General features: G+C 36.9%; 1 protein-coding gene across 3 annotated transcripts in view; it reads right to left on the bottom strand.

The window, feature by feature from the left end:
* Window positions 1-1,657: 1,657 nt before the first annotated feature.
* Window positions 1,658-27,528, bottom strand: part of si:dkey-220f10.4 (tubby protein homolog) — a 27,260-nt gene continuing 1,389 nt past the window's right edge. Inside the window, exons 3-13 of one of the 3 annotated variants that reach the window (XM_061909226.1) lie at window positions 22,793-22,949; window positions 22,554-22,745; window positions 21,076-21,210; window positions 19,698-19,841; window positions 14,949-15,106; window positions 14,711-14,872; window positions 10,258-10,370; window positions 7,958-8,072; window positions 2,193-2,291; window positions 1,958-2,129; window positions 1,658-1,878 (exon numbers count right to left, since the gene is read on the bottom strand). In XM_061909226.1, the coding sequence (XP_061765210.1) occupies window positions 1,745-1,878; window positions 1,958-2,129; window positions 2,193-2,291; window positions 7,958-8,072; window positions 10,258-10,370; window positions 14,711-14,872; window positions 14,949-15,106; window positions 19,698-19,841; window positions 21,076-21,210; window positions 22,554-22,745; window positions 22,793-22,949 (1,581 nt within the window). In that variant the 3' untranslated portion in view covers window positions 1,658-1,744. Of the gene's footprint in view, window positions 1,879-1,957; window positions 2,130-2,192; window positions 2,292-7,957; window positions 8,073-10,257; window positions 10,371-14,710; window positions 14,873-14,948; window positions 15,107-19,697; window positions 19,842-21,075; window positions 21,211-22,553; window positions 22,746-22,792; window positions 22,950-27,528 lie in introns of those variants that run through there. The other 2 variants (XM_061909227.1, XM_061909228.1) reach the window with 2 other exon arrangements.

The raw sequence follows: 27,528 nt of genomic DNA, 5'->3' as shown, positions 1-27,528 counted from the left end.
ATAATTCCCACTGCAATGGCTTTTTTTTTTTTTTTTTTTTTTAACCAAACACCACCTCAGAAAACACTTGATTCTCCAAGTACCTCCATAATGACCAACATTAAAATACAGTAGTGTATATATTTGTATAAAAACAAGGCAGAGGATTTATTTAACAGTTATATGTAGTATCTTTGGCCATGTGTAACCACAGTACACACAGTTTGAACGGTAACATTTAATCAAGTGATTCTTTGGCATACCACTAGATCGGGGGTTTGCAACTAGCGGATTTTTAGCGCTGCCCTTGTGGCTCCTTGGAGCTTTTTCAAAAAACATATGAAAATGGAAAAAGATGAGGGAAAAAAAAACAAACTTTTGTTTTGATGTGGTTTCTGTAGAAGGACAAACATGACACAATTGTTAGAAATCCCACTGTTTACATTAAACATGCTTCACTAATGAGACTATTTGGTGCGCATCATTTTGTCCTACTAATTTCGGAAGTCCTTGAACGCACCATAGTTTGTTTACATGTCCAACTTTCCTTGATGCTGCCACAGACAGATATGTTTTTTTTACCACTCATTCTTTGTCTCTATTGTCCATCAAATTTGTTACGCTGTACGTGAATCCACAAAGGTGAGCTTTGTTGATGTTATTGACTTGTGTTGAGTACTAACCAGACATATTTGGTCACTGCATGACTGCAAGCTTATCGATGCTAACATAATGCATCATTATGCCTCGTATTTTAGGTATATTTGAGCTCTTTTTATTTGTAGTTTCCCTTTCCTTTAACTTGAACACACACATCTTCACCTTTGGCCATTCTAAGCCAGTCATTTCCTGGAGTTTTCACACCCTATAAAAAGCCTCAGTTTTAGTAATGTTTTCCAATGTTGTAAAAATGTGTAGAATAAATATTGCATTTCAACATTTCTGTCAACAAAGATTTGCTTCAGCCTGCGACACACAGTCATTTTGATAGTAGTCTAATATAGCGAATATAGACACTTACATCATGTGCTTCCTTCATTATAACACTTATATAATTAAGGCTTTACATTTTTTGCGGCTCCAGACAGATTTTTTGGTATGTCTTTTTGTTCCAATATGGCACTTTGAACATTTTGGGTTGCCAACCCCTGTATACATGAAGCCCAAGGTACAGTTTGAGAATCACTGTTCTATTGCATCAAAATCAATGTTCTCGTGATTTTTTAAATGTATTTAAGGCTGTAATTACCTAACAGCAGATATTCCACTCTGAAACAAATGTTCTGAAGTGTTGAATATTTAGTATTTTCTCATCATTAAAAAACTGCTGTTATTTTTGACAAGAGGAGCCATAAAACAAAAAGAAACCCATAAAAAAAAGGTAAAACTTTATATCAATAGATCTGAAAAGAAAAAAGATTTTATTGCTGACCTATGATGCTTTTACGAGTGGGTCCCTTTTGTATCCTAAGAGTAAGTGTGGATATTAAATTATAAGTTTGCACAAGGGTCAAAAAGGCAAAATTGTACATTGTGCAGGTTGTACCTAAAAAGTGGCCTTGGGGGGTTTTAACCCTACAGTACACCCCTTCCAAAAGTTTCAAATGTCATTATTAAAATGTTCCGCCGGTCATGTAAATTGTACAAACGATATGAAATTAGACATGAAGAACAAGAGTTGATTCCTACATCCTTTATTTGAGGTTTGTAGCGGTCAAAATAAGCTATGGGTGTAGATGCAGGATGTAGCGTAAGCACTTAAAGGTCACTCGCAGGCCAGTTTGCCGTCAAAGGACGAGAGCGTGATGGCAAACGCCTGAAGGGCACACATGGGGAAGCTGTAATCCATGGAGAAGACATCCTCGGACACGCGTCCAAACTGCATCACGATGTAGTCGTCTGGAAAAGACAATACGTCACGCACACACACGCACACACTTTATTGCAAACTGGCTCTGGCTTTAAACATAAAAGTCACCATTTTCCGGGTGGATGATCTGGAAGTTTTTAACAGACGCCTGAGTGACGCGCCCATGGAAGTTGAGCACGTACGACTGAGTCTGTTCGTTCCAGCTCGGGGATTTGTTGACCAGGGTCACCAGTTTGTCTGTGTTGTTGTTGGCGTGGCGCACAAGCAGCGTTTCGTGTTCCTGAAAGACTTTCCACTTTAGTCGCATTGTTCCATCATTACATCTCCTTGCCCTCACACTCACATTTTTGGGCCGAATGGACACTCTTTCGTCCGTCTCCAGCATGCCAGGGATGACTACTGTCATTTTCCTAGGACCCCGAAATCCCAAAACGTTTGTCTCCTGGAATTAGACAATATAATAATTACTAATAGTAGAGGTATTACACATATCTGCTGTACACATTTACTTCACAAATGATTAGATTAGATTAGATTAGATAGAGATTAGATAGTACTTTATTTATTCCGTCAGGAGAGTTCCTTCAGGAAAATTAAAATTTTCAGCACAATCCCATTTAAGATCAGACAACCGTTACAGTGAGACAGAACAGGATCGCTGAGGGGTCTGCCGGCTTCCAGCGCCCCTTACAAAAAAGATGAGATACAGGTAAACAAGGGTGGGGGAATGAGAGAGAGAAAAAAGAAGATTAAAATAAAATAAAAAAATCGGTCTTAGCCTGGGCCCTGGAGAGGGGGTGCAGACTGAAACCAAGGGAAAAAAACAACTCATAGCCATAGAACACATCCCTCTTACATGTATGTAAGAGGGAAACATCAGCGAACACAGAGGACATTAAAGACATTAAAGCAGCAGATGAATAAATACATAAAATTAATAGATAAAAATAAACAAATAAAATGAGAACATTTAAAAAAATATTAAAATAATGTACAGTACAGGCCTAAGGTTTGGACACACTTTCTCATTTCAATGCGTTTTCTTTATTTTCATGAGTATTTACATTTTAGATTAGGTGGCGACTTGTCCAGGGTGTACCCCGCCTTCCGCCCCATTGTAGCTGAGATAGGCTCCAGTGCCCCCCGCAACTCCGAAGGGAAAGGGTGGTAGGAAATGGATGGATGGGATGGATTGTCACTGAAGGCATCAAAACTATGACACCTGTGAAATGAAAACCATTTCAGGTGACTACCTCTTGAAGCTCATTTAGAGAATGCCCATAGTGTGCAAAGCAGTAATCAGAGCAAAGGGTGGCTATTTTGAAGAAACGAGAATATAAGGTAAGTTTTCAGTTATTTCACCTTTAGTACATAACTCCACATGTGTTCATTCGTCTTTTTTATGCCTTCAGTGACAATCTACAATGTATGAGAAGGTGTGTCCAAACTTTTGGCCTGTACTGTATATATGAAATAAAACAAACCTGTTGCACGATTTATGATTAACTTTATTAAATGTTTGGACAATTCTAATATTTGGCACAACCAGACCGGCTCTAGAGGGGTTAGAAATAATTTCAAAATAATAATTGTGGGGGACAAGACAGAAGGAGACAACAACAACAACAACAATAATAATAATAATAATAATAATAATAATAACAATAATAATAATAATAATAATAATAACAATAATAATAATAACAATAATAATAATAATAATACATTTTATTTGTAAAAAGCACGGCTTCACGGTGGCAGAGGGGTTAGTGCGTCTGCCTCACAATACGAAGGTCCTGCAGTCCTGGGTTCAAATCCAGGCTCGGGATCTTTCTGTGTGGAGTTTGCATGTTCTCCCCGTGAATGCGTGGGTTCCCTCCGGGTACTCCGGCTTCCTCCCACTTCCAAAGACATGCACCTGGGGATAGGTTGATTGGCAACACTAAATTGGCCCTAGTGTGTGAATGTGAGTGTGAATGTTGTCTGTCTATCTGTGTTGGCCCTGCGATGAGGTGGCGACTTGTCCAGGGTGTACCCCGCCTTCCGCCCGATTGTAGTTGAGATAGGCGCCAGCGCCCCCCGCAACCCCAAAAGGGAACAAGCGGTAGAAAATGGATGGATGGATGGATGTAAAAAGCACTTTACATTGAGCAAACAACCTCAAAGTGCGAGTATATTAAAAATAAATAAATACAATAATTAAAAAAAAAAAAAAAACTTAAAAAAATTAAAATAATACAGAGATAATAAAAAAAAACTAGTACAGCCTAATATCTAGAACTAGTAGGCATATATCTATAAAAAGGCTTTTAAAAAAAAAACATAGCAACATATGCAGTATATATACAAATATTTTAACTGTATCTGTTAAAAAGTGAAGTAAACATCAATATTACAATACTGAAAATGATCATTAGTACACTACTAATAATATAATTAGTGCTGTCAAATGACATTTTCAATCAGATTAATGACACTTTTAAATTGTGATTAATTATGACTAATCATCCATCCATCCATTTTCTACTGCTTATTCCCTTTTGGGGTCGCGGGGGGCGCTGGCACCTATCTCAGCTACAATCGGGCGGTGTGAATGTGAGTGTGAATGTTGTCTGTCTATGACTGATCATAATAATTTAAATGAACTTTACAAAAAACACCTCAATATATTGACACTAATGCAATTTTATTGTGAGAATGTGCTTTTTTAAATGTTGTACTAAATGTATACATATTGTAGTTGTTCAAAACTTGGAGACGGTTTACCCAAAGTCTTGGAGCTTGATTTTAATAAGATCCAAATACCACGTGTTAGACAGCCTGTGCAAAAAATAAAACAGTGTGCAATATGAGTGGGCGTGTTGCATGTGTGTGTCTATGTATGTGTGAGTGTATATATATATGTATGTATATATGTACATATATGCGTATATACAAACCCCGTTTCCATATATGTATATATGTATGTATGTGTACATATGTGAATGTATATACGTGTATATACATATGTATATTTGTGTGTATATGTGTGTGTGTGTGTGTGTGTGTGTGTGTGTGTGTGTGTGTGTGTGTGTGTGTGTGTGTGTGTTTGTGTGTGTATATATATATACAGTGGGGCAAAAAAGTATTTAGTCAGTGTTGGATTTACTATGTGTACCGTATTTCCTTGAATTGCCGCAGGGCATATAGTATGCGGCTGCCTTGAATTACTGCCGGGTCAAACTCGCTTCGCAAAATAATTAGCGCATGCTTAGTATTACCGCCTGGTCGAAATTGTGACGTCACGAGGGACACTTCCCCTGTCATCATTTTCAAAATGGAGGAGGCTGATTTCAATACCGGTAATTTGAAATCGCATAAAGGGAAAACGATTAAGAGTTATTCAGTAGGATTTAAGGTCCAAGCTTACATCATACTCAAATTTTTACTGCATACCTTTGGTAAGTGCCGGAGTGAGAAGAGGTTTCAAAATAATTAGCGCATGCTTACTTTTACCGCATGCCTTTGGTAAGCGCAGGAGTGAGAAGAGGTTTTAAATTAATTAGAGCCCTGGTGGCAATTCAAGGAAATACGGTATTTGTTATGTGTACATGTATTTATGGCGGGCTTGCTTGGGAATTTTAAGATGGGCGTGGCTACCACTGTCGGGTGACTACTTGGGTATCTTAAAAAATGGCGTCATTGTTCGTTTGGTAAAAAAAAGCGTGCTTCGTCACCGGCATACCCCACTGGTAAGATCATTTTTATGTCCACTTTTCTTGGTTAGATCAGCTGATCTATTGTTTAAATTCCATGCTTACCAGCTTCCTTGCTTTTTTGTTTGTTGTGTGTTCGCTAAGTCCGCGGCGCTTGTTGTGCGGGTGGCTGGTTGTTTGACAGCCAGAGCAAACACTCACTGTTTTAGCTTTTGAACGATATCGGCAAAATTATTAAGTTAAAAGGGTACAACCACAGTAATGTGCGGATTGAAATCTGTTGTATTAGAGTGTTGTCACGTTGTGTGTGTCCGGTTGAATTTGAGTGTTCGAAGGTTTATTCTTCGGCATGGTTTTAGTTTGAAAATACCGGCACTTTACTTTCTAGTTTGGCTGATGGGATTTGTAGTTCTTTAATGTAGTTCTGTTTATATGTGTAATGTGTGGCTCAAACATAGCGCCTATGTTTTATGTTTTTTTTAGTATGCTTGTCCATGAATCATGGGGACATTATAAATAATTCTGATCACATTTAAAACGTTATATGACATAAATTAATGATGATATTAATTTTAGCATTACATTTTAATAAGTTAGGATAAAATCACAGTGATTAATAATATGGTCATATCGTGGTTGACAACAATATGGTTCAGTTGATTAATTCATGGCTATTATTTACATTATGATGATTCAAGATGGATACATTTTGTTGTGTTCATGTTTACTTTTAGGTTATTACCTGCTGATACTGCTACTGCTACTGCTGCTATTGCTGCTGCTACTGTTGCTGCAATAGTACTAAATAAAACAAGCAAAAAGTGCACAGCGAGTAATTCCTTTCATGCTGAGTGACGACCCCTATTCAGAGGGCCAGTACGGAAAAAACTGAACAGTCAGCCACCGATTATGCAAGTTCTCCCACTTAAAATGATGACAGAGGTCTGTACTTTTCATCATAGGTACACATCTTAACTGTGGGAGACAGAATGTGGAAAAAAACGGGATTTCACATTGTAGGAATTTTAAATAAGTTATTTGTAAATTATGCTGGAAAATAAGTATTTGGTCAACCATTCAAAGCTCTCACTGATGGAAGGAGGTTTTGGCTCAAAATCTCACGATACATGGCCCCATTCATTTTTTCCTTAACACGGATCAATCGTCCTGTCCCATTAGCAGAAAAACAGCCCCAAAGCATGATGTTTCCACCCCCATGCTTCACAGTAGGTGTGGTGTTCTTGGGATGCAACTCAGTATTCTTCTTCCTCCAAACACGACGAGTTGAGTTTATACCAAAATGGATACATGGATGATAGAGCAGAGGATTGGGAGAATGTCATGTGGTCAGATTAAACCAAAATAGAACTTTTTGGTATAAACTCAACTCGTCGTGTTTGGAGGAAGAAGAATACTGAGTTGCATCCCAAGAACACCATACCTACTGTGAAGCACGGGGATGGAAACATCATGCTTTGGGGCTGTTTTTCTGCTAAGGGGACAAGACGATTGATCCGTGTTAAAGAAAGAATGAATGGGGCCATGTATCGTGAGATTGTGAGTCAAAACTTCCTTCCATCAGTAAGAGCTTTGAAAGGTTGACCAAATACTTATTTTCCACCATAATTTACTAATAAATTCTTTAAAATTCCTGCCATGTGAATTCCTGTTTTTTTTTCACATTCTGTCTCTACCGCTTATTCCCTTTTGGCGGAAGGCGGGGTACACCCTGGACAAGTCGCCACCTCAGTTGAAGTGTACCTATGATGAAAATTACAGACCTCTGTCATGATTTTAAGTTGGAGAACTTGCACAATTGGTGGTTGACTAAATACTTTTTTGCCCCACTGTATATGTGTGAGTGTGTGTATGTGTATATATATATATATATATATATATATATATATATATATATATATATATATATATGTGTGTGTGTGTGTATATATATATATATATATATATATATATATATATATATATATATATATATATATATATATATATATATATATATATATATATACACACACGTTAGGTCAGGAAAAAAACACAGAGGCTATTTTATCCCTACAAGCGTGTTTCGCAGGTTTCTCTGGTCTTCAGGGGATTATATATTTTAAAATATTTATATACATATATAGACATTTTTATATACATATAGTACAGTAAGTGAAAACAGTTATTATTTGTTCTTTGTGGGCAAACACAGCTTATTAGCGATAAAGCTACACACGAATTGGCGTTTTCCTACTAGGGCTTACTTAGAAACTTTTAAAATTCCAGCATCACGGCAAGATTTCGACTAATATTTTTGGAAACCTGAGATTTATTTGAAATGTTTGGCAAAAAAACGAAATGGGAGTTTGAAGCTACACATCGCTTGTGAATGAATGAATATGCATAGACTCACGTAACAAATGGCTGCCAGTTCCTGTCGCACAAATTCACACTCTTTGATGAAAGGCTTTTTCTCAGGGTTTTCCCCACCGTCGTAAACGGTGAACTTTGTCCCCAAGACATTGGACCTGAAACATATAATTTCTGTACCATAAATCAGGGGTTCTTAAACATTTTCACCATTAATCGCAATTCTTATTTGTAACGATTCTGAATCTATTCAAAACACAAAAATCTTATTGTTGATGTAGATGATCATATCTATTGTACAGATTTACTTCAGAAAAGAGAACTGCGGGATATTTCTCTTGTTGCTTTATTGATATTTTAATTTATTAAATGTTAGGGTAGAATTTTATTAAACAAAACCAGATTTCTTTTAACGAATTTACACATTTTTTTAGAGCTGTTTAGCTATTTTAGGGAGGAATATAGTTAATGATAGAACTGGCACCCAATAATATACTTAAAAAAATATTGTTTAGAAACAAGAATTGTTTTGAATTGAGAATTGATTCTGAATCGAATCGTTACCCCCAAGAATCGAATCGAAAAATGTGGTGCCCAAAAATTCACAGCCCTGGGGCGCATCTTTTTAACTGCAGAGAGGTCTGGGGCTGCTCAAATATTAACACTAAATTAGTAATCTCACTCTTGATTTTAATCATGTTCAGCAATTATATCTAACCTACTTACAGGATAAACCTGTCAAATAATTTGAAAGCATGTTTTAATTACAAATATTATTGTCAAGGCTTAGGTCAGGCTGATTACAAACTAAAAATGAATCAAATGTACGACAAAAGAAGGGACTCATAAAAACTGACTAAAAACAAATTTACATACAATTACACAGCGATAAAATAACTAAATTATTAATAAATGTTTATAATATTTATGTTTCTTAAATAAACTATCAATAAAATAAAGTGCACATGAAAATGGTTTCACCACTATAGTCATAATTTTTGCGCTTAAAATACTTTAGCTCCAGACTTCTTCAGTATGTTTGATATTGACATTACTGACACAAGTGGTGGGAATGTGTATTACAACTGAGTGGCGGCCCAACAACGGGCCCTATGGTTAAGAATAGTGACGTGCTGTCAGGGGAGGTAAGTGAGGCAGTGCCTCACCTGCCACCAGGTGGCTTAACCATGAGATGTTCCAAAAAAAAGTAATACAATAAAATAAGTTTTAATATTTCTCTTTTGGTTTATGCTTTCTTTGTGATTTTGGTGTGGTTCCTGTATATTTTGATAATTTCCATGGTCAAAATTGCGGAAATTCCATGTTTCCTGATCAAAACAACGCAGCATACGAGAAGTGAGGCAGACACAGGCGGTGCCGCCACGGCTACACACAGTGTGTATTGGACGTGTGCGTGCGAGGGGGCGCATGCTTGTTGCCACATTGAAAAGACAGGTCTTGAGGCAGCAAGTACCTCTGCCTCAAGGTAGGGGGCGATACATTGTCAACTTGCAGTTCAATGCCTCAGCAGTACTCTGACTCGCCACACTGGGAGAAGTGGGGGGGCTCCAGCTAGCAGACACAGGTCTCTCCAGCAAAGCAAGCCTTTTTTCTTGTTTTAACTGTATTTATAACAAACATGGCATTTTTATTAGAGTAAGCCAGCGTTTGTGGGTGTTTTTTTTCAGATGCAAAAATATTGTTCAATTTTTTGGAATTAAATTTAATTAAATGAATGTGTCAGCCAATATGGAGGATTATATACTGTATCCAAGATCAAATACTTCTCTAAACTGGACTATAAGACAAAATGAATGCGATCATACAAAGTATGTTTTCATGGAGGATAGTTATTGCGGCTTCAAATACAAATGCAGAAAGGTAAGATACACTCACAATACTTGATTTATTTTGTTTAAAGCAAATGGGACCAAAAAGTATTTAATAACTTTATTAAATACTTTTTGGAATCATTTATATACCATAATATCATTATGATAACGATTTTATGAAAGTGAATAACTCCTTTTTTTTCCTGTTACTCTAATGTGCATCCTAAATCAACAATGACTAGAGCTACACATATGAATTTAAGTTTAAAAAAAAAAAGAAGAAAAAAAAAGTATGCATGCCTCACCTGGTGTTTAGTTCACCGCACGTCACTGGTTAAGAAAATAATAACTAATGACATCCAATACAAAAATTATAACAGCATATTCTATTTAGTGAACTGATCAATATTAACATTTCATAAAAAATATCTGTCAGTATGAGGTAGCACAGTTCTTCAACACAACCACAAAAATAAACATATTGAATAAAATTTAAAAACAAAAACCCCACCTTAGCTTTCCAATGTAGCAGCTGGTGTCTCGGGACAGATTTGTCGGGTCGGTTGAAATGAGATAGTTGGATGTTTTACTCTTTTTCCTTTTCCTGCCCGCCATAAGAAACACCTAAATGTTGGAAAGACGTTAAACAGACAGAAAGTGATGCTAACGTTCGCGGAAATAGGCCAAAAACAGCACAATATTATCCAATATAAGAGCTATATCAAAAATGCTGCCTTTGATTGACACTGTCAGAACCGCTTTGAGATATTAGGGAACAAATCCAGTCTTTTGAACGGGTCTTTTGAAATCATTTACAGTGTCAAAAAATTGTAACTGCCTCATGACTAGCGACTAGACTAGACAATAAGTCAGAAAAATATATTATTATTATTATTTTTTTTAATTTGGATTCACTTTTCGAGTTCAGTCTTCTGACATGCAAAGTTGTTTACACACAGCAGGTAGGATAGTACAATATTATTTCCATTTTTTATTATTTCCTACTTTTTATTCTAGTTGTATTTACAATTGTTATATACATTTAATCTTTAGTTATTATTCATGTTCTGTATTGTGAAAATGTTGTTTTGCTACAATTTTTAAAATAAAAAAATCTAAATATTGATGTCACTGTTTAAGCATGAGTATATGGCGCCACCTTATGGAATGTTTACAATAAAAACAACAAAACTAACAAAACAAAACTAAGATTATATTCAATATTTCAGATAATTCCTACCAACAGAGTGATATTGGTGTAAATGTTAACTATTCTGATCTACAGCTTAGCTTGTAACCGCTACCAGTGATTGTTTCCTTGACAACAAAATATATGCTGTGTGAAAAATGCTATATAACGAGCCCTTCTTTTGAATGGCTCTTTGAAAGGAATGGCTCCTCAAGATCTGGCTCCCTTCAAAGAGCCATAAATCCCAACTCTAATGCTTTGATCCAAATATAAGACAGTATTGAATCCCCCCCAAAAAACAGGTCGCTTCATAATCACGGTCCAGAACACAGGTGTCAAACTCGAGGCCCAGAGGCCAGATCTGGCCTGCCAATTCATTTTATGTGGCCCGCGAAAGCCTGGAAAAAATGTTTGTCAGTAAAATACTTCATTTTTTGGTATTTATTTATTCATTTTTTTTACTAAGTGCATTCGTTCTTTCCGTTTTGACAGAAAAATTACATATCTTTTAGACTTCAATATTATCTGATCATGCAAAATATACTGTTACACACTTGCTTGCAAACATATTTTTGGAAATATAAAAATAAATAGTTAAATATCCGATTGTCACCTTTTCTTATGGTTTCTAAACAAGTTATCCGTCAATTTATGTATAAAAAAAATCGAATAATCAAATGCATCAACAATTGTGTAATGATATCATGAGGTGATTATACATATATTAGTGCTGTCAAATGATATATATTTTTTAAATCAGATGCATCACACTTGAATTTTGATTAATCATGATTAATCACAGGTAATTAATACCCGCATGCAGAATTTAAATTATTTTCAAAAAAACGGCCCTCTGAAGGCAGCCATTACCGCAGACCTGGGCAAAATTTAGGCATAGGGGTCGCGTGCAGCCCGTTAAGCTTTTCAACGTGGCCTGCCAGACATTCCCCAACATTTTTTTTTTAGATCTTTAAGATGGAAACTGTTGCTGCCATTATGATGTGCAGTGATTTTTTCCAATTACAGAAAGTCTTGAACTATACAGAGTAATTCAATGGTTGGAATCTGTGCTTTTGCATGATATATTAGTTACTTTGGTAATCTAGGTCACAGCAGCTCAGACGAGGCACCAAGCAGTGTAGGCGGAGTTGGTCTCCACAGTGTGTTTGCACAGAGTGTCAGCCTGAAATGTCTCAGGGACAGATGCGGAACGAGATATTTACAACAAAGTTCTAAAGCTTAGCGATATATCAGATGTATCAGATTGTAGGTGTTTTTGGTTTTTTTTACCCTTCGCATTCATATTTCGCTGTGTTTGTTGCATTTTTGTTGCATTTCGCTTGATTGTAAAATATGTTGATCGAAAGGGGGTGTGACGTTTATATATTGTTAAAATTCAGTGTTTTATCATTCATAGTTAATATTGTAAATCCCACATTCTTTATTTTCATGTAAATTCTGGGTGTCTCATTCTGTAAAAAAAATTTACAATTCAATTTTTTAAGGCGGTCTGTAATAAAGTTTTTAGCATTCAATCAGACATTGTGAGGTTTTGTATTTTTGTTCCTAAAAATACGACCAAAGCACACATACTGCACAGCAGATTTTCACAGCTTGCTTACCTATATATATATATATATATATATATATATATATATATATATATATATATATATATATATATATATATATATATATATATATATATATATATATATATATATGCACAAATGCCGTTTCCATATGAGTTGGGAAATTGTGTTAGTTGTAAATATAAACGGAATACAATTATTTACAAATCATTTTCAACCCATATTCAGTTGAATATGCTACAAAGACAACATATTTGATGTTCAAACTGATAAACATTTTTTTTTTCAAATAATCAGTAACTTTAGAATTTGATGCCAACAACACGTGACAAAGAAGTTTGTAAAGGTGGCAATAAATACTGATAAAGTTGAGGAATGCTCATCAAACACTTATATGGAACATCCCACAGGTGTGCAGGCTAATTGGGAACAGGTGGGTGCCATGATTGGGTATAAAAACAGTTTCCATGAAATGCTAAGTAATTCACAAACAAGGATGGGGCGAGGGTCACCACTTTGTAAGCAAATTGTCAAACAGTTTCAAAACATTTCTCAATGAGCTATTGCAAGGAATTTAGAGATTTTACCATTTACGGTCCGTAAAATTATTAAAAAGTTCAGATAATCTGGAGAAATCACTGCACGTAAGCAATGATATTACGGACTTTTGATCCCTCAGGCGATACTGCATCAAAAACCGACATCAGTGTGTAGAGGATATCACCACATGGGCTCATGAACACTTCATAAAACCACTGTCAATAACTACAGTTGGTCGCTACATCTGTAAGTGCAAGTTAAAACTCTACTATGCAAAGCCAAAGCCATTTATCAACAATATCCTGAAAAGCCGACGGCTTGGCTGGGCCCGAGCTCACCTAAGATGGACTGATGCAAAGTGGAAAGGTGTTCTGTGGTCTGACAAGTCCACATTTCAAATTATATTTGGAAACAGAGGACGTGGTGTCCTCCAGAACAAAGAGTAAAATAACCATTTGGATTGTTTTAGGGGAAAAGTTCAAAAGCCAGCATCTGTGATGGTATGGGGGTGTATTAGTGCCCAAGGCATGGGTAACTTACACATCTGTGGAGGCACCATTAATGCAGAAAAGTCCATACAGGTTTTGTCATCCAAGCAACATTATTTCAGCAAGACAAGTGTTACAACAATGTGGCTTCGTAAAAAAAGAGTGAGGGTACTTTCCAGCCCGTCTGCAAAGTCCAGACCTGTCTCCCATCGAAAATGTGTGGCGCATTATGAAGCATAAAATACGAAAGCGGACACCCCGCACTGTTGAACGACTGGAGCTCTACACAAAACAAGAATGGGAAAGAATTCCACTTTCAAAGCTTCAACAATTAGTTTCCTCAGTTCCCAAACGTTTATTGAGTGTTGTTAAAAGAAAAAGGTGATGTAACACAGTGGTGAACATGTCCTTTCCCAACTACTTTGGCACGTGTTGCAGCCATGAAATTCTAAGTTAATTATTATTTGCAAAAAAATAAAATAAAGTTTATGAGTTTGAACATCAAATATCTTGTTTTTGTAGTGCATTCAATTGAATATGGGTTGAAAAGGATTTGCAAATCATTGTATTCCGTTTTACATAAACATCTAACACACTTTCCCAACTCATATGGAAACGGGGTTTGAACACACACATATATATATATATATATATATATATATATATATATATATATATATATATACACAGACTTTGTGTGTCAAAAAACGAGTTTGACAGCCTTGGTCTTGAGATTTATACACGTCAAGTGTCAAACAATTTTTCACCAAACTTTTCTTTCTGTCACTCACACACCAGTGAAAGAAACGTGTCTCCACAGAGGAGGAATTCTGCTGATTTTAAAATAGTGGTGGAGTAATAGGGTATCCTTTTTATTGCCATCTACAACTTATTTCACTGACATCCAGGGACAAAAAGGCTAAAATATGTTTTGAAAAACAGTGGTTGTTTTATAATTGTGGTTATAGTGTAAAAATACAAACTTTTGAACTACTTTGGTTACTTTAGTTGTGAAACGACCGTGCGCTACAACTGTAATGACAAATGTATGGTTCAATGTGAGCATACAGACAACATGTTTGATGCAGCTCTTGTTTTTGTTATCAATAGCTTGTGCATGCAATATCAATACAAACACATTGTTGAAGAACCAACCCTCTTGCCGTCATCCTTCTCCATGTGGAGGTAGTAGGTGGGGTACATGCCCTTCTCCATGCCTCTCCTGTCCCTGGTGACCCGACACTGGATGGTCATGTCTCTGGGGGCGGGACGCAGGGCGAACTTCTCGAGGTCCTCCAGGGATATCGGGGAAGCAGTCTGCAGTCACAAAAGCCAAGCTCCTTTCATCCATTGGAATTGGATGCTTATGTATTTTAGTGGTTTGACGTCTCACTCTGTTGTTGGATTCACTGCCTGAAGACGAGCCCTCCTTGTAGTTGGAGTTGAGGGATGCTAAACTCGGTGTGCTTTTCTCTCCTTTCTTCTTCTTTCGCTCTTTTACGTCCGTCTGAACCTCCTCGTCTTTGCTTTCGTCGCTTATTTGGCACCTTGCTGTCGAAATATTTACACACATTTACCACAGGATTTAACAGTATTTTTTCCACTGTATAATGACATTGTCACTGCAGTTAACTCTTATTTCACAATAAAATACTGTCAATGTTACTGTGAAGGCAAGGCATTTTAGCTAGTAATTTGCTGTGAATTTACAGTGAAAATCATTGCAGTGTGGTATAAGTATATTTCTAGATTTATAATGATAATAATAGGCCAATAGCCCTGGCAAGTGTCCTGTCCAAAATGTTAGTCAGTTCTACCGAGTAGACTGGAGAAGTTCCTTTTAACCACTGACAACCAATTTGGTTTTAAACATAAGCATGACACCTACTTGTGTATTTTTGCTCCAAAAGAGATATTAGGTAAATATAACAGACAGAATTCCCCAATGTTTATATGCTTTATTGATGCTTCTAAAGCAGTGGTTCTTAACCTGGGTTCGATCGAACCCTAGGGGTTCGGTGAGTCAGCCTCGGGTTCGGCGGAGGTCAAAACACACCCGACTCCTCGTGTAAATACAAACTTTTCCCTATCGGCGTATTACGGATACGACAACAGCTGACTGATTTGCAGGTGTGTAATTAGTTGTGAGTTTACGCACTGTGTTGGTTTTGTTGTTTGAACAAGGTGATGTTCATGCACCGTTCATTTTGTGCACCAGTAAAAAAAACATGGTAACACTTTAGTACGGGGAACATATTCAACATTATTTAGTTGCTTATTAACACGCAAATTAGTAACATATTGGCTCTTAACTAGTCATTAAGTTCTTATTAATGCATTAATCGGCATGGCCTTATTATAACCCTAACCCTTTAACACTGACCCTATCCCTAACCAAATAACTCTAAATTAAGTCTTTATCACTTAGAATATGTTCCCCCAGTGTCCAAATATCTCTAAATTAAGTATTTGTTACTTAGAACAGTGGTTCTCAAATGGGGGTACGCATACCCCTGGGGGTACTGGAAGGTATGCCAAGGGGTACGTGAGATTTTTTTTTAGATATTCTAAAAATAACAATTACAAAATCCTTTATAAATATATTTATTGATTAATACTTCAACAAAATATGAATGTAAGTTCATATTTTAATATTATAATAGCCCTGGCAAGTGTCCTGTCCAAAATGTTAGTCAGTCCTACCGAGTAGACTGGAGAAGTTCCTTTTAACCACTGACAACCAATTTGGTTTTAAACATAAGCATGACACCTACTTGTGTATTTTTGCTCTAAAAGAGATATTAGGTAAATATAACAGACAGAATTCCACAATGTTTATATGCTTTATTGATGCTTCTAAAGCAGTGGTTCTTAACCTGGGTTCGATCGAACCCTAGGGGTTCAGTGAGTCAGCCTCGGGTTCGGCGGAGGTCAAAACACACCCGACTCATCGAGTAAATACAAACTTCTCCCTATCAGCGTATTACGGATACGACAACAGCTGACTGATTTGCAGGTGTGTAATTTGTTGTGAGTTTACGCACTGTGTTGGTTTTGTTGTTTGAACAAGGTGATGTTCATGCACCGTTCATTTTGTGCACCAGTAAAAAAAAAAACATGGTAACACTTTAGTACGGGGAACATATTCAACATTATTTAGTTGCTTATTAACACGCAAATTAGTAACATATTGGCTCTTAACTAGTCATTAAGTTCTTATTAATGCCATGGCCTTATTATAACCCTAACCCTGACCCTAACCAAATAACTCTAAATTAAGTCTTTATCATTTAGAATATGTTCCCCCAGTGTCCAAATTTGTCTAAATTAAGTATTTGTTGCTTAGAACAGTGGTTCTCAAATGGGGGTATGCATACCCCTGGGGTACTGGAAGGTATGCCAAGGGGTATGTGAGATTTTTTTTTTAGAAATATTCTAAAAATAGCAACAATTAAAAAATCATTTGAAAATATATTTATTGAATAATACTTCAACAAAATATGAATGTAAGTTCATAAACTGTGAAAAAAAATACAACAATGCAATATTCAGTGTTGACAGACAGATTTTTGGTGGACATGTTCCATAAATATTGATGTAAAAGATTTCTTTTTTTGTGAAGAATTGTTTAGAATTAAGTTCATGAATCCAGATGGATCTCTATTACAATCCCCAAAGAGGGCACTTTAAGTTGATGATTACTTCTATGTGTAGAAATCTTTATTTATAATTGAATCACTTGTTTATTTTTCAACAAGTTTTTAGTTATTTTTATGTCTTTTTTTCCCAAATAGTTAAAGAAAGACCACTAAAAAATGAGCAATACTTTGCACTGTTATACAATTTAATAAATCAGAAACTGATGACATAGTGCTGTATTTTACTTCTATATCTGTTTTTTTTCAACCAAAAATGCTTCGTTCTGATTAGGGGGTACTTGAATCAAAAAAATGTTCACAGGGGGTACATCACTGAAAAAAGGTTGAGAACCACTGACTTAGAATATGTTCCCCATACTAAAGTGTTACAAAAAACATAGAACTTTGTCTTGAATTTGAAAAAATAAATAAATAAAGAATTCACTAAAGAATGGTTTGGTAAATGCACATATGAAACTGGTGGGGTTCGGTACTTCCAACAAGGTTAAGAACCACTGTTCTAAAGCATACGATAGAGTTAATCATGAAAAGCTATGTTTTAAATTGTCCTAAAGTGGTGTGGGTCGTGAAAACAGAATCCTGGTTTTCTCATCAATGAGAGTAAGATGGCCAAATATGTTATCAGATTCATTCCTTGTGAGCAATGGTGTGCACCAACTCGGGATTTTGTCACCGTTCCCTTTTTAATGCGCATATGAATAATTTGTCTCTAATGTTAAATGCATCTGGTACTGGTTGTATGATTGTTGACTTAAGTCATCAGTCACCATATGTACACAGATGATTTGGTCATTTATAGCCTGTATAGTTCTGGTCTTCAACAGCTTCTGAAAATATGCACACAGTGATTTTAACATCATATACAATGCTAAGAAGAGCAAGATCATGATAGAGGTAGAGACGAAAGACAATAAGCCTTTCCTGACTTCTCTCTATTTGGTTCTGCACTTAGTGTGTGCAGGGAAATTAAATATCTGGGACATATCATTACAAATGACCTGTCTGATGACAAATATACACTATATGGCCAAAAGTATTTGGCCACCCATCCAAATGATCAGAATCAGGTGTCTTAATCACTTGGCACGGCCACAGGTGAATGCTCCAGGATACCAAAAATTTTGGACAATTCCATGCTCCCAACCTTGTGGGAACAGTTTGGTGCAGGCCCCTTAATCTTCTACCATGACTGTGCACCAGTGTACAAAGCAAGGTCCATAAAGACATGGATGACAGAGTTTGGTGAGGATGAACTTGACTGGCCTGCACAGAGTCCTGACCCGAACCCGATAGAACACCTTTGGGATGAATTAGAACGGAGACTGAGAGCCAGGCCTTCTCGACCAACATCAGTGTGTGACTTCACTAATGCGCATTTGGAAGAATGGTCAAAAATTCCTGTAAACACACTCCGCAACCGCCCTGAGATCGGTAAGTCGTGAGTTCAAACCCCGGCCGAGTCATACCAAAGACTGTAAAAATGGGACCCATTACCTCACTGCTTGGCACTCAGCATCAAGGGTATGAACTGAGGGTTAAATCACCAAAAGGATTCTCGGGCGCGGCCACAGCTGCTGCTCACTGCTCCCCTATGGGGATGTGTCAAACGCAGAGGATAATTTCACCGCACGTAGAGTGTGTGTGACAATCATTGGCACTTTAACCTTGTGAACAGCCTTTCCAGAAGAGTTGAAGCTGTAATAGCTGCAAAAGGTGGACCGACATCATATTGAACCCTATGGGTTAGGAATGGGAAGGCACTTCTAGTTCATTTGTGAGTCAAGGCAGGTAGCCAAATACTTTTGGCAATGTAGTGTATTTACAGATAGCGACGGAAGTTATACGTCCAAGCAAGCATGCGGTGTCGAAAGTTCAGCATGTGCTCAGTTTCTGTGTGAAGATCACACTTTATAAAGCGTATTGCACACCACTATATACTGCCCATCTGGGGTGTCGCTTTAAACAGGCCAGTGTTAAGAAGCTCATTGTGGCTTACGATGACAGCATGAGACTGCTTCTAAGAGCTTCACGGCGATGCAAATGTTTGTGAGCATTGGGGCCCCCACCTGCTTTGCCACTTTACGTCATCTCATGTACAGGTTGAAGTGTAGGGCAGCTACAAGAATGTCATTGATGGTCTGACTAACCCGAATCTGTCAGATTTTCATCCAGTCTGTGGAACCATTAGCGAGTAAGCCTGTACGCTGGACATTGAATATTGTCAGGTTTTTTTTTGTTTTTTGTTTTTTTAATGCAAATGTTTATTTATATGATTTCTGCTTGTACTGATGTGGGATCTGAGCCGAGGATGTTGTTGTGGCTTGTGCAGCCCTTTGAGACACTTGTGATTAAGGGCTATATAAATGCACTTTGGTTGATTGATTGATTACTTTTATTTGTGTTTTATCGTAGTATGTTTTTTCTTCTGTTATATGGATCTCCCCGGGTCTGAAATAAAATAACTATTATTAATGAGTGCTCACATGTATCGAGATTTTTTTTCCTAGGAGAAGAGTCGCAGGACGCTGACTCCTCGTCCTCACTTTCCTCATGTCTGTTTTCCTCGGGGCCGGTCAACTTCCTCTCTGAGCCCAAGTTGGACGCTGAAGTGTCCTGCAAGTGCTTTTCTAATACAGAAACATACACCATCAGACTTCAGCAATTACTTTCAATGAAGTATTCTCAAGAGAAAATAGTTTGGAGATTAAATTAGGGTGTACGTTAGGGTAGTCAGTGTACAGCTTGTATAGCAGTATACGTGTATTATACACTCAAAATTAGTCAAACACAGCCATTAGGTTTTTTGAAATGTTGCCCATCGTTTACAATCATTATAACAGATAAGAACACCTGTCTTTTTTTCATTTTCAACCAATATTCAGTTGAATATGCTACAAAGACAACATATTTGATGTTCAAACTGATAAAGAATTTTTTTTGCAAATAATCATTAACTTTAGAATTTGATGCCAGCAACACATGACAAAGAAGTTGGGACAGTTGGCAATAAATACTGATAAAGTTGAGCAAAGCTCATCAAACACTTATTTGGAACATGCCACACACACACACACATTTATATTAGGGCTGCGAATCTTTGGGTGTCCCACGATTCGAGTCAATATCTAGTCTTGGGGTCACGATTCGATAATATCGATTTTTTTTTAATTCAAAAACGATATTTTTCCGATTCAAAACAATTCTATATTCATTCAATACATAGGATTTCAGCAGGATCTACCCCAGTCTGCTGACATGCTAGCAGAGTAGTAGATTTTTTTTTAAAAAGCTTTTATAATTGTAAAGGACAATGTTTTATCAACTGATTGCAATAATGTAAATTTGTTTTAACTATTAAACGAACCAAAAATATGACTTATTTTATATTTGTGAAAACATTGGACACAGTGTGTTGTGAAGCTTATGAGATGCGATGCAAGTGTAAGCCACTGTGACACTATTTTTATTTATTTTTTATTTTTATAAATGTCTAATGATAATGTCAGTGAGTGATTTTTAATCACTGCTATGCTGAAATTATAACAAATATTGATACTGTTGTTGATAATATTCATTTTTGTTTCACTACTTTTGGTTTGTTCTGTGTCGTGTTTGTGTCTCCTCTCAATTGATCCGTTTATTGCAGTTCTGAGTGTTGCTGGGTCAGCTTTGGTTTTGGAATTGGATTGCATTGTTATGGTATTGCTGTGTAGTGGTTTGTTGGATTGATTAAAAAAAAAAAAATCTAAAAAAAAAATCGATTTTAAACAAATTAGAATCGATTCTGAATCGCACAACGTATTCGAATCGATTTTTTCCCACACCCCTCATATATATCATGACAATCACTGTTGCACTTACTTTTGCGCTCTTGTTTGGTCCTTGTGTTTGTCTTCTGAGCCTCCTTGCAGTCTTTTTCGTTGTCCTTCCTTTTTATTTTTCGGTCTTTTTTCTCCTTGTCTTTTGTCTCCTCCTGTCCATCGTTCTCCTCCACAGCTAAACAGATTTTTTTTTAAATTGAAAATTAAGAGTACATTGTTAATATATGATTTTTTTGGTACAGTTCTGCAATTTGGTACTCGTTCCCAATCGATACACATTAATGTAAGGAACAGGAAGTGTGCCTCAAATTTAAACTTTGGTGGTACTTTAGCATACAAGTACACCAGCTTACAGGGTTTTTAGGATACGAGCTGTCTCTCGGTTAATTGCTATTGTTTAGGTTGTGAGACAAAATTTGTGTTACGAGGCCCCCACCGCAAGTTGGCGTAGAAAATGTCACGGTGAACACTGTACGATGCAACCAAAACATCCAGTGTATGACTTGCTAGCATTAGCCTATAGCTATAGAGATCAACATAACTTTGTTTTTCCAACCATGGGAAGGAAGAATGTGAGTGTCCTGAGAGGAAGAAGCAGATGATATTGAGTGAATTAAAGAAATAAATCATAAAAAATATGATCGTGTAGTTGACTTGGTGAAGCAATACTCAGAGTAAGTTTAACACCTGCCAAACTAACACCGAAACGGTGGATATTTACCCATGGAATTATTGGAAAAACTGCTGATGGTGTATTTGACGGCAATGCAGCTGGAAGGAGACACCGCAGAAGCTCACCCTCCAAAGTAAATAAATACTGTACATTATTTTTACATTATTTCATAAAACGTTTGTAGTTGTTAGTACTACATTCATGCATTGTTTTTGTACAATGTTTTTTTTTAATCTAAGAGTTAGTTTTTCCTTTTAAAAGCATGTTAACATTTAGCTATTATGGGAGGGCCAAGCACTGGAATTCCTCAAGGTACAAGCTGTGTCATAGAATTAAACTTGTATCCCTTTGTAATTAATTAATAATGAGATGTATTATTAAATATTACACTCATTTACCTTGTCACCTGTAAAGCAAATTGTGTACAGCTTATGATATATATATATATTTTAGCCTAATTTTACCCATCTTTGTATGCATGCGTTTTAAAATGTTTCTATGTTTAAATAGTTTTTTTTAAATGTGAGAATTGTTTTTATTGGAGAATTTGCTGCCAGCATTACTGTACCAAATGTCATTCATTTTCCTTCTTTACACAAGAAGTAAGCTAACTTTAAAAGAAAAAAAATGAAAGCCCCCAAAAATGTACAAGTTATGGAGTGAAGAAATGATCAGTAATGGACAATGGCTTGGAATAAATAAACTCTGCTTCTTCCTACTTCTTTTCAGCCCTATTGAATTGTACAAATATCATGTGATGTTCCTTAATGCAACTTGTTGAGATCACAACGTATCCCACCAGGCATCCTCCAGGTGTGTGGACCAGCATCATTATCCAGGCTTACGTTTAAGTTTCTCTCTCTTCTTCGTCTTCTTCGCCTCCTCTTCCTCTTGTTCAGCGTCCCTGTCGATCTTTTTAGGCACGTCGGGCATCTCCTCTGGCGTCATGGTTTCCATCTCATCGCACTCACCCAGCGTGATAACGTCCAACGGGTTGACGTGGGCGTGTTCCACCTGATCTTCACAGACAAATGTGACTGTGTTGTGTAATTGGATGTTGCAAAGAGAGTGAAGTGATGTTTACCACTTAGCGAGATGTTGCTGAGGGACTGGTTGATCAGAAGCGCCATCTCATCCGAACGGCCTTTTTGCTTGCGGTTTTTTTGGCGAGTGTCCCGGTTGGCGATCACCATTTGACAATCTGCACGCTTCTTTAGTTGCTTCTTCATTAGAATGGAGCGCTGGGTCACAAACACATGTTAGCACCAGCATGAATATTTGAGCTATCGTATAAGCAATAGACAAATGGTCAGTGACTTATTATTTCCTAAGTCTATATACATTTTGGTTGATGGTGGTCATGGTTTTCAACCAACATTACTCAAATTTGACACACGTGCTGGTCAGTCCTTGAGTGGTGCATGCCAAATCTCACGGCAAAACATCCTAAAGCAAAGATATTCAACTACAAACCCCGTTTCTATATTAATTGGGAAACTGTGTTGGATGTAAATACAAACGGAATACAATGATTTGCAAATCGTTTTCAACCCATATTCAGTTGAATATGCTACAAAGACAACATATTTGATGTTAAAATTGATAAACATTTTTTTTTTGCAAATAATCATTAACTTTAGAATTTGATGCTAGCTACACGTGACAAAAAAGTTGGGAAAGGTGGCAATAAATACTGATAAAGTTGAGGAATGCTCATCAAACACTTATTTGGAACATCCCATAGGTGTGCAGGCTAATTGGGAACAGGTGGGTCCCATGATTGGGTATAAAAACAGCTTCCCAAAAGATGCTCAGTCTTTCACAAGAAAGGACGGGGGGAGGTACACCCCTTTGTCCACAACTGCGTGAGCAAATAGTCAAACAGCTTATGAACAACGTTTCTCAAAGTGCAATTGCAAAATATTTAGGGATTTCAACATTTACGGTCCATAATATCATCAAAAGGTTCACAGAATCTGGAGAAATCACTCCATGGCCGTAAACCAACATTGAATGACCTTGACCTTTGATCCCACTGTATCAAAAACCGACATCAACCTCTAAAGGATATCACCACATGGGCTCAGGAACACTTCAGAAAACCACTGTCACTAAATACAGTTGGTCGCTACATCTGTAAGTGCAAGTTAATGCTCTACTATGCAAAGCGAAAACGATTTATCAACAACATCCAGAAACGCCGCCGGCTTTTCTGGGCCCGAGATCATCTAAGATGAACTGATGCAAAGTGGAAAAGTGTTCTGTGGTCTGACGAGTCCACATTTCAAATTGTTTTTGGAAATATTCGACATCGTGTCATCCGGACCAAAGGGGAAGCGAACCATCCAGACTGTTATCGACGCAAAGTTCAATAGCCAGCATCTGTGATGGTATGGGGGTGCATTAGTGCTCAAGGCAGGGGTAACTTACACATCTGTGAAGGCACCATTAATGCTGAAAGGTACATACAGCTTTTGGAACAACATATGCTGCCATCCAAGCGCCGTCTTTTTCATGGACGCCGATGCTTATTTCAGCAAAACAATGCCAAGCCACATTCAACACATGTTACAACAACGTGGCTTCGTAAAAAAAGAGTGCGGGTACTTTCCTGGCCCGCCTGCAGTCCAGACCTGTCTCCCATCGAAAATGTGTGGCACATTATGAAGCGTAAAATACAACAGCGGAGACCCTGGACTGTTGAACGACCGAAGCTCTACATAAAACAAGAATGGGAAAGAATTCCACTTTCAAAGCTTCAACAATTAGTTTCCTCAGTTCCCACACGTTTATTGAGTGTTGTTAAAATAAAAGGTGATGTAACACAGTGGTGAACATGCCCTTTCCCAACTACTTTGGCACATGTTGCAGCAATGAAATTCTAACTTAATTATTATTTGCCAAAAAAAAAATTAAGTTTATGAGTTTGAACATCGAAAATCTTGTCTTTCTAGTGCATTCATTTGAATATGGGCTGAAAAGGATTTGCAAATCATTGTGTTCCGTTTATATTTACATCTAACACAATTTCCCAACTCATATGGAAACGGGGTTTGTATATCTTGTGGCGTACCCCAGGGATCAATACTGAGAACAAAATTGTTCAGTTTACAAATGTTTTAAAGTCAATACTATTTGCAGGTGATATGACAATATTTTGTTCAGAGTTACACATTTGCAACTCATGCAAAATACTCTATGTCCACTGCAGAGGATGCTGGTTCTCGGAACATATGGCGTATCATTTGACACTAATACCTAATCATTTGGCCAGTTTCCAACAGTAGAAACTGTAAATAACTAAAACATTCAAAGTTAAAACAATGAGGATAGTGGGAATTTGTTCAATTGAAATATCCGTATTAATGTGCATGTTTTTTTATAAAGACTCTGAAAACACACGAGCATTTTGCGACCTAAGGTTGAAAAAAAACATCAAGTATGACAACTTAATATCATTTGAAAATAGCCAAATGCTGATATTTTGATATAAACATCTCTTGCAACAGAGATGTTTACTAACAGTTAGTACATCTCATGAAGCTAAAGCCAAACATTAGAAACAGTTCTACGGAGGATACTTACCTTAGACCTACTTCAGGTTTTTTTCTGTACAGCGCTAAGCCGTCTGGGTAATGTATTATATAAACATTCACTTCCTAGTTTACATGTATTCATGTATTTATTTAAACTGTATTAATCCAGGGTAAGACAATTAAGAACAAATTTTAATTTGCAATTCTGACCCAGCAAAGAGGCAGCATTTACATATTAGACATGTTGAGGTGTGATAATAATAATCGCTCATCATCTCTTATTTTGCATCAAAAAATAGCGCTATAGATCACTCTCAAATGCTCTTAACGTGCAGGGGTAAATGTGTTAGCATATAAATTAATGTTTAAGACGGACATACTTTTCAAGCATAAAACATACACAGACAATGTCTGCAACTTGTGAGCAGACAACGCACAATAAGTAGTTCTTTGGTTGTCTTTCATTCTATTAATTATAACTGCTGGTAATTTTGGGCCAACTGCATGGTAATAGGCCCTTGCAATGCAAGCAGCCCATATTAGTATTGCTCATACTTCAAACTTTATTATTCATATTTTTTTATAGTTTCTCTTATGTTTACAATGAGATGAACCGGCCAACGAACCCCCACATATGTTATACCGTCGGCAAGGTCTCGTTCGCGCCGATGGCGGAAATCTTAAAGACCTATAGTCATATAACTTGGTATGTGAGACATGCTAACTGATAGCATGCTAATGTTAGCATGTTAACTTTTTGAACTAGTTTTGCAACCGTTTAACCCAGAGTAGAGTATTTGATATGCAGTGACGTTCTGTCAGGGGAAGCAAGTCAGGCAGTGCCTCACCTGCCACCAGGTGGCTTAACCATAAGATGTTCCAAAACGAAGTAATAAAATAAGTTTTAATATTTCTCTTTTGGTTAATGCTTTCTATGTGATTTTGGTGTGGTTCCTGTATATTTTGATCATTTTCATGGTCAAAATCGCGGAAATTCCATGTTTCCTGATCAAAAAAATGCAGCAGATGAGAAGTGAGGCAAACACAGGCGGTGCCTCCGGCTACACACAGTGGTATTGGGCATGCATGCATTCGAGGGGGCGCATGCTTATTGCCACGCGGAAAAGGCAGGTCTTTAGGCAGCAAGTACCTTTGCCTCAAGGTAGGGGGCGATATATTGTCAACTTGCAGTTCAATTCCTCAGCAGTACACTGACTCTCCACACTGGGAGAAGTGGGGGGGCTCAAGCTAGCAGACACAGGTCTCTCCAGCAGAAGCCAGCATTTTTTTCTTTTCTTTTTTTTTTTTTAACTGTATTTATAACAAACATGGCATTTTTATTAGAGTAAGCCAGCGTTTGTGGGTGTTTTTTTGTCAGATACAAAAATATGTTTTAATTTCTTGGAATTAATTTGAATTAAACGAATTTGTCTGCCAATATGGAGGATTATATGCTGTATCCAAGATTAATTACTTCTCTTAACTGGACTATAAGATAGAATGAATGCGATCATACAAAGTACATTTTCATGGAGGATAGCTATTGCTGCTTCAGATACAAATACAGAAAGGTAATATACACTCACAATACTTGATTTATTTTGTTAAAAGCAAATGGGACCAAAAATATTTAATAACTTTTTCAAATAGTTTTTGGACCCATTTATCATATCATAATATCATTATGATAATGTTTTTATGAAAGCGAATAACTCCCTTTTGTTCACTGTATGTCTAATGTGCATCCTAAATCAACAATGACTAGAGCTGCACATATGAATTTAAGTAAAAAGAAAAAAAAAAAGGATGTATGCCTCGATCACCTAGTGTTTAGTTCACCACACGTCACTGTTATGTGAGACTTGTTAACTGTTCGCATGCAAAAGATAGCTTGCTAGCAAGCTAACTTTTGCATGCTAACTTTTTCATCTAATTTTACAAATTTTTTGTTCTATTTCCGCAGCCATACACCTTTGAGTGGTACAACTTGGTATATGAAACATGCTGACTGTTATCCTGCTATTGTTAGCACACATGCTAAGAGTTAGCATTTTTATGTAAACATGCTACTGTTTTAGGCTAGCTCTGGGGGCTCATTTTGTACAGTTACATCTAAAACTCATGGATTCAGACACTTTGCACCATATTCTAGGTACGGCAGATTCTGACGACCCTGGCCAGAGGTCCAAGGACAGATTGCAGGCCCATCAAAATTTTCTAGTTACTATTATTGGCCATAATTATGAAAACAGTACACTAATTTGACAATGAGCTCGAAGTACCG

This window comes from Nerophis ophidion, linkage group LG08, assembly GCF_033978795.1.
Source record: "Nerophis ophidion isolate RoL-2023_Sa linkage group LG08, RoL_Noph_v1.0, whole genome shotgun sequence".
Lineage (NCBI taxonomy): Eukaryota > Metazoa > Chordata > Actinopteri > Syngnathiformes > Syngnathidae > Nerophis > Nerophis ophidion.
Note: the sequence above shows the minus strand (reverse complement) of the source record. Positions and strands in the feature narration are given on the sequence as shown.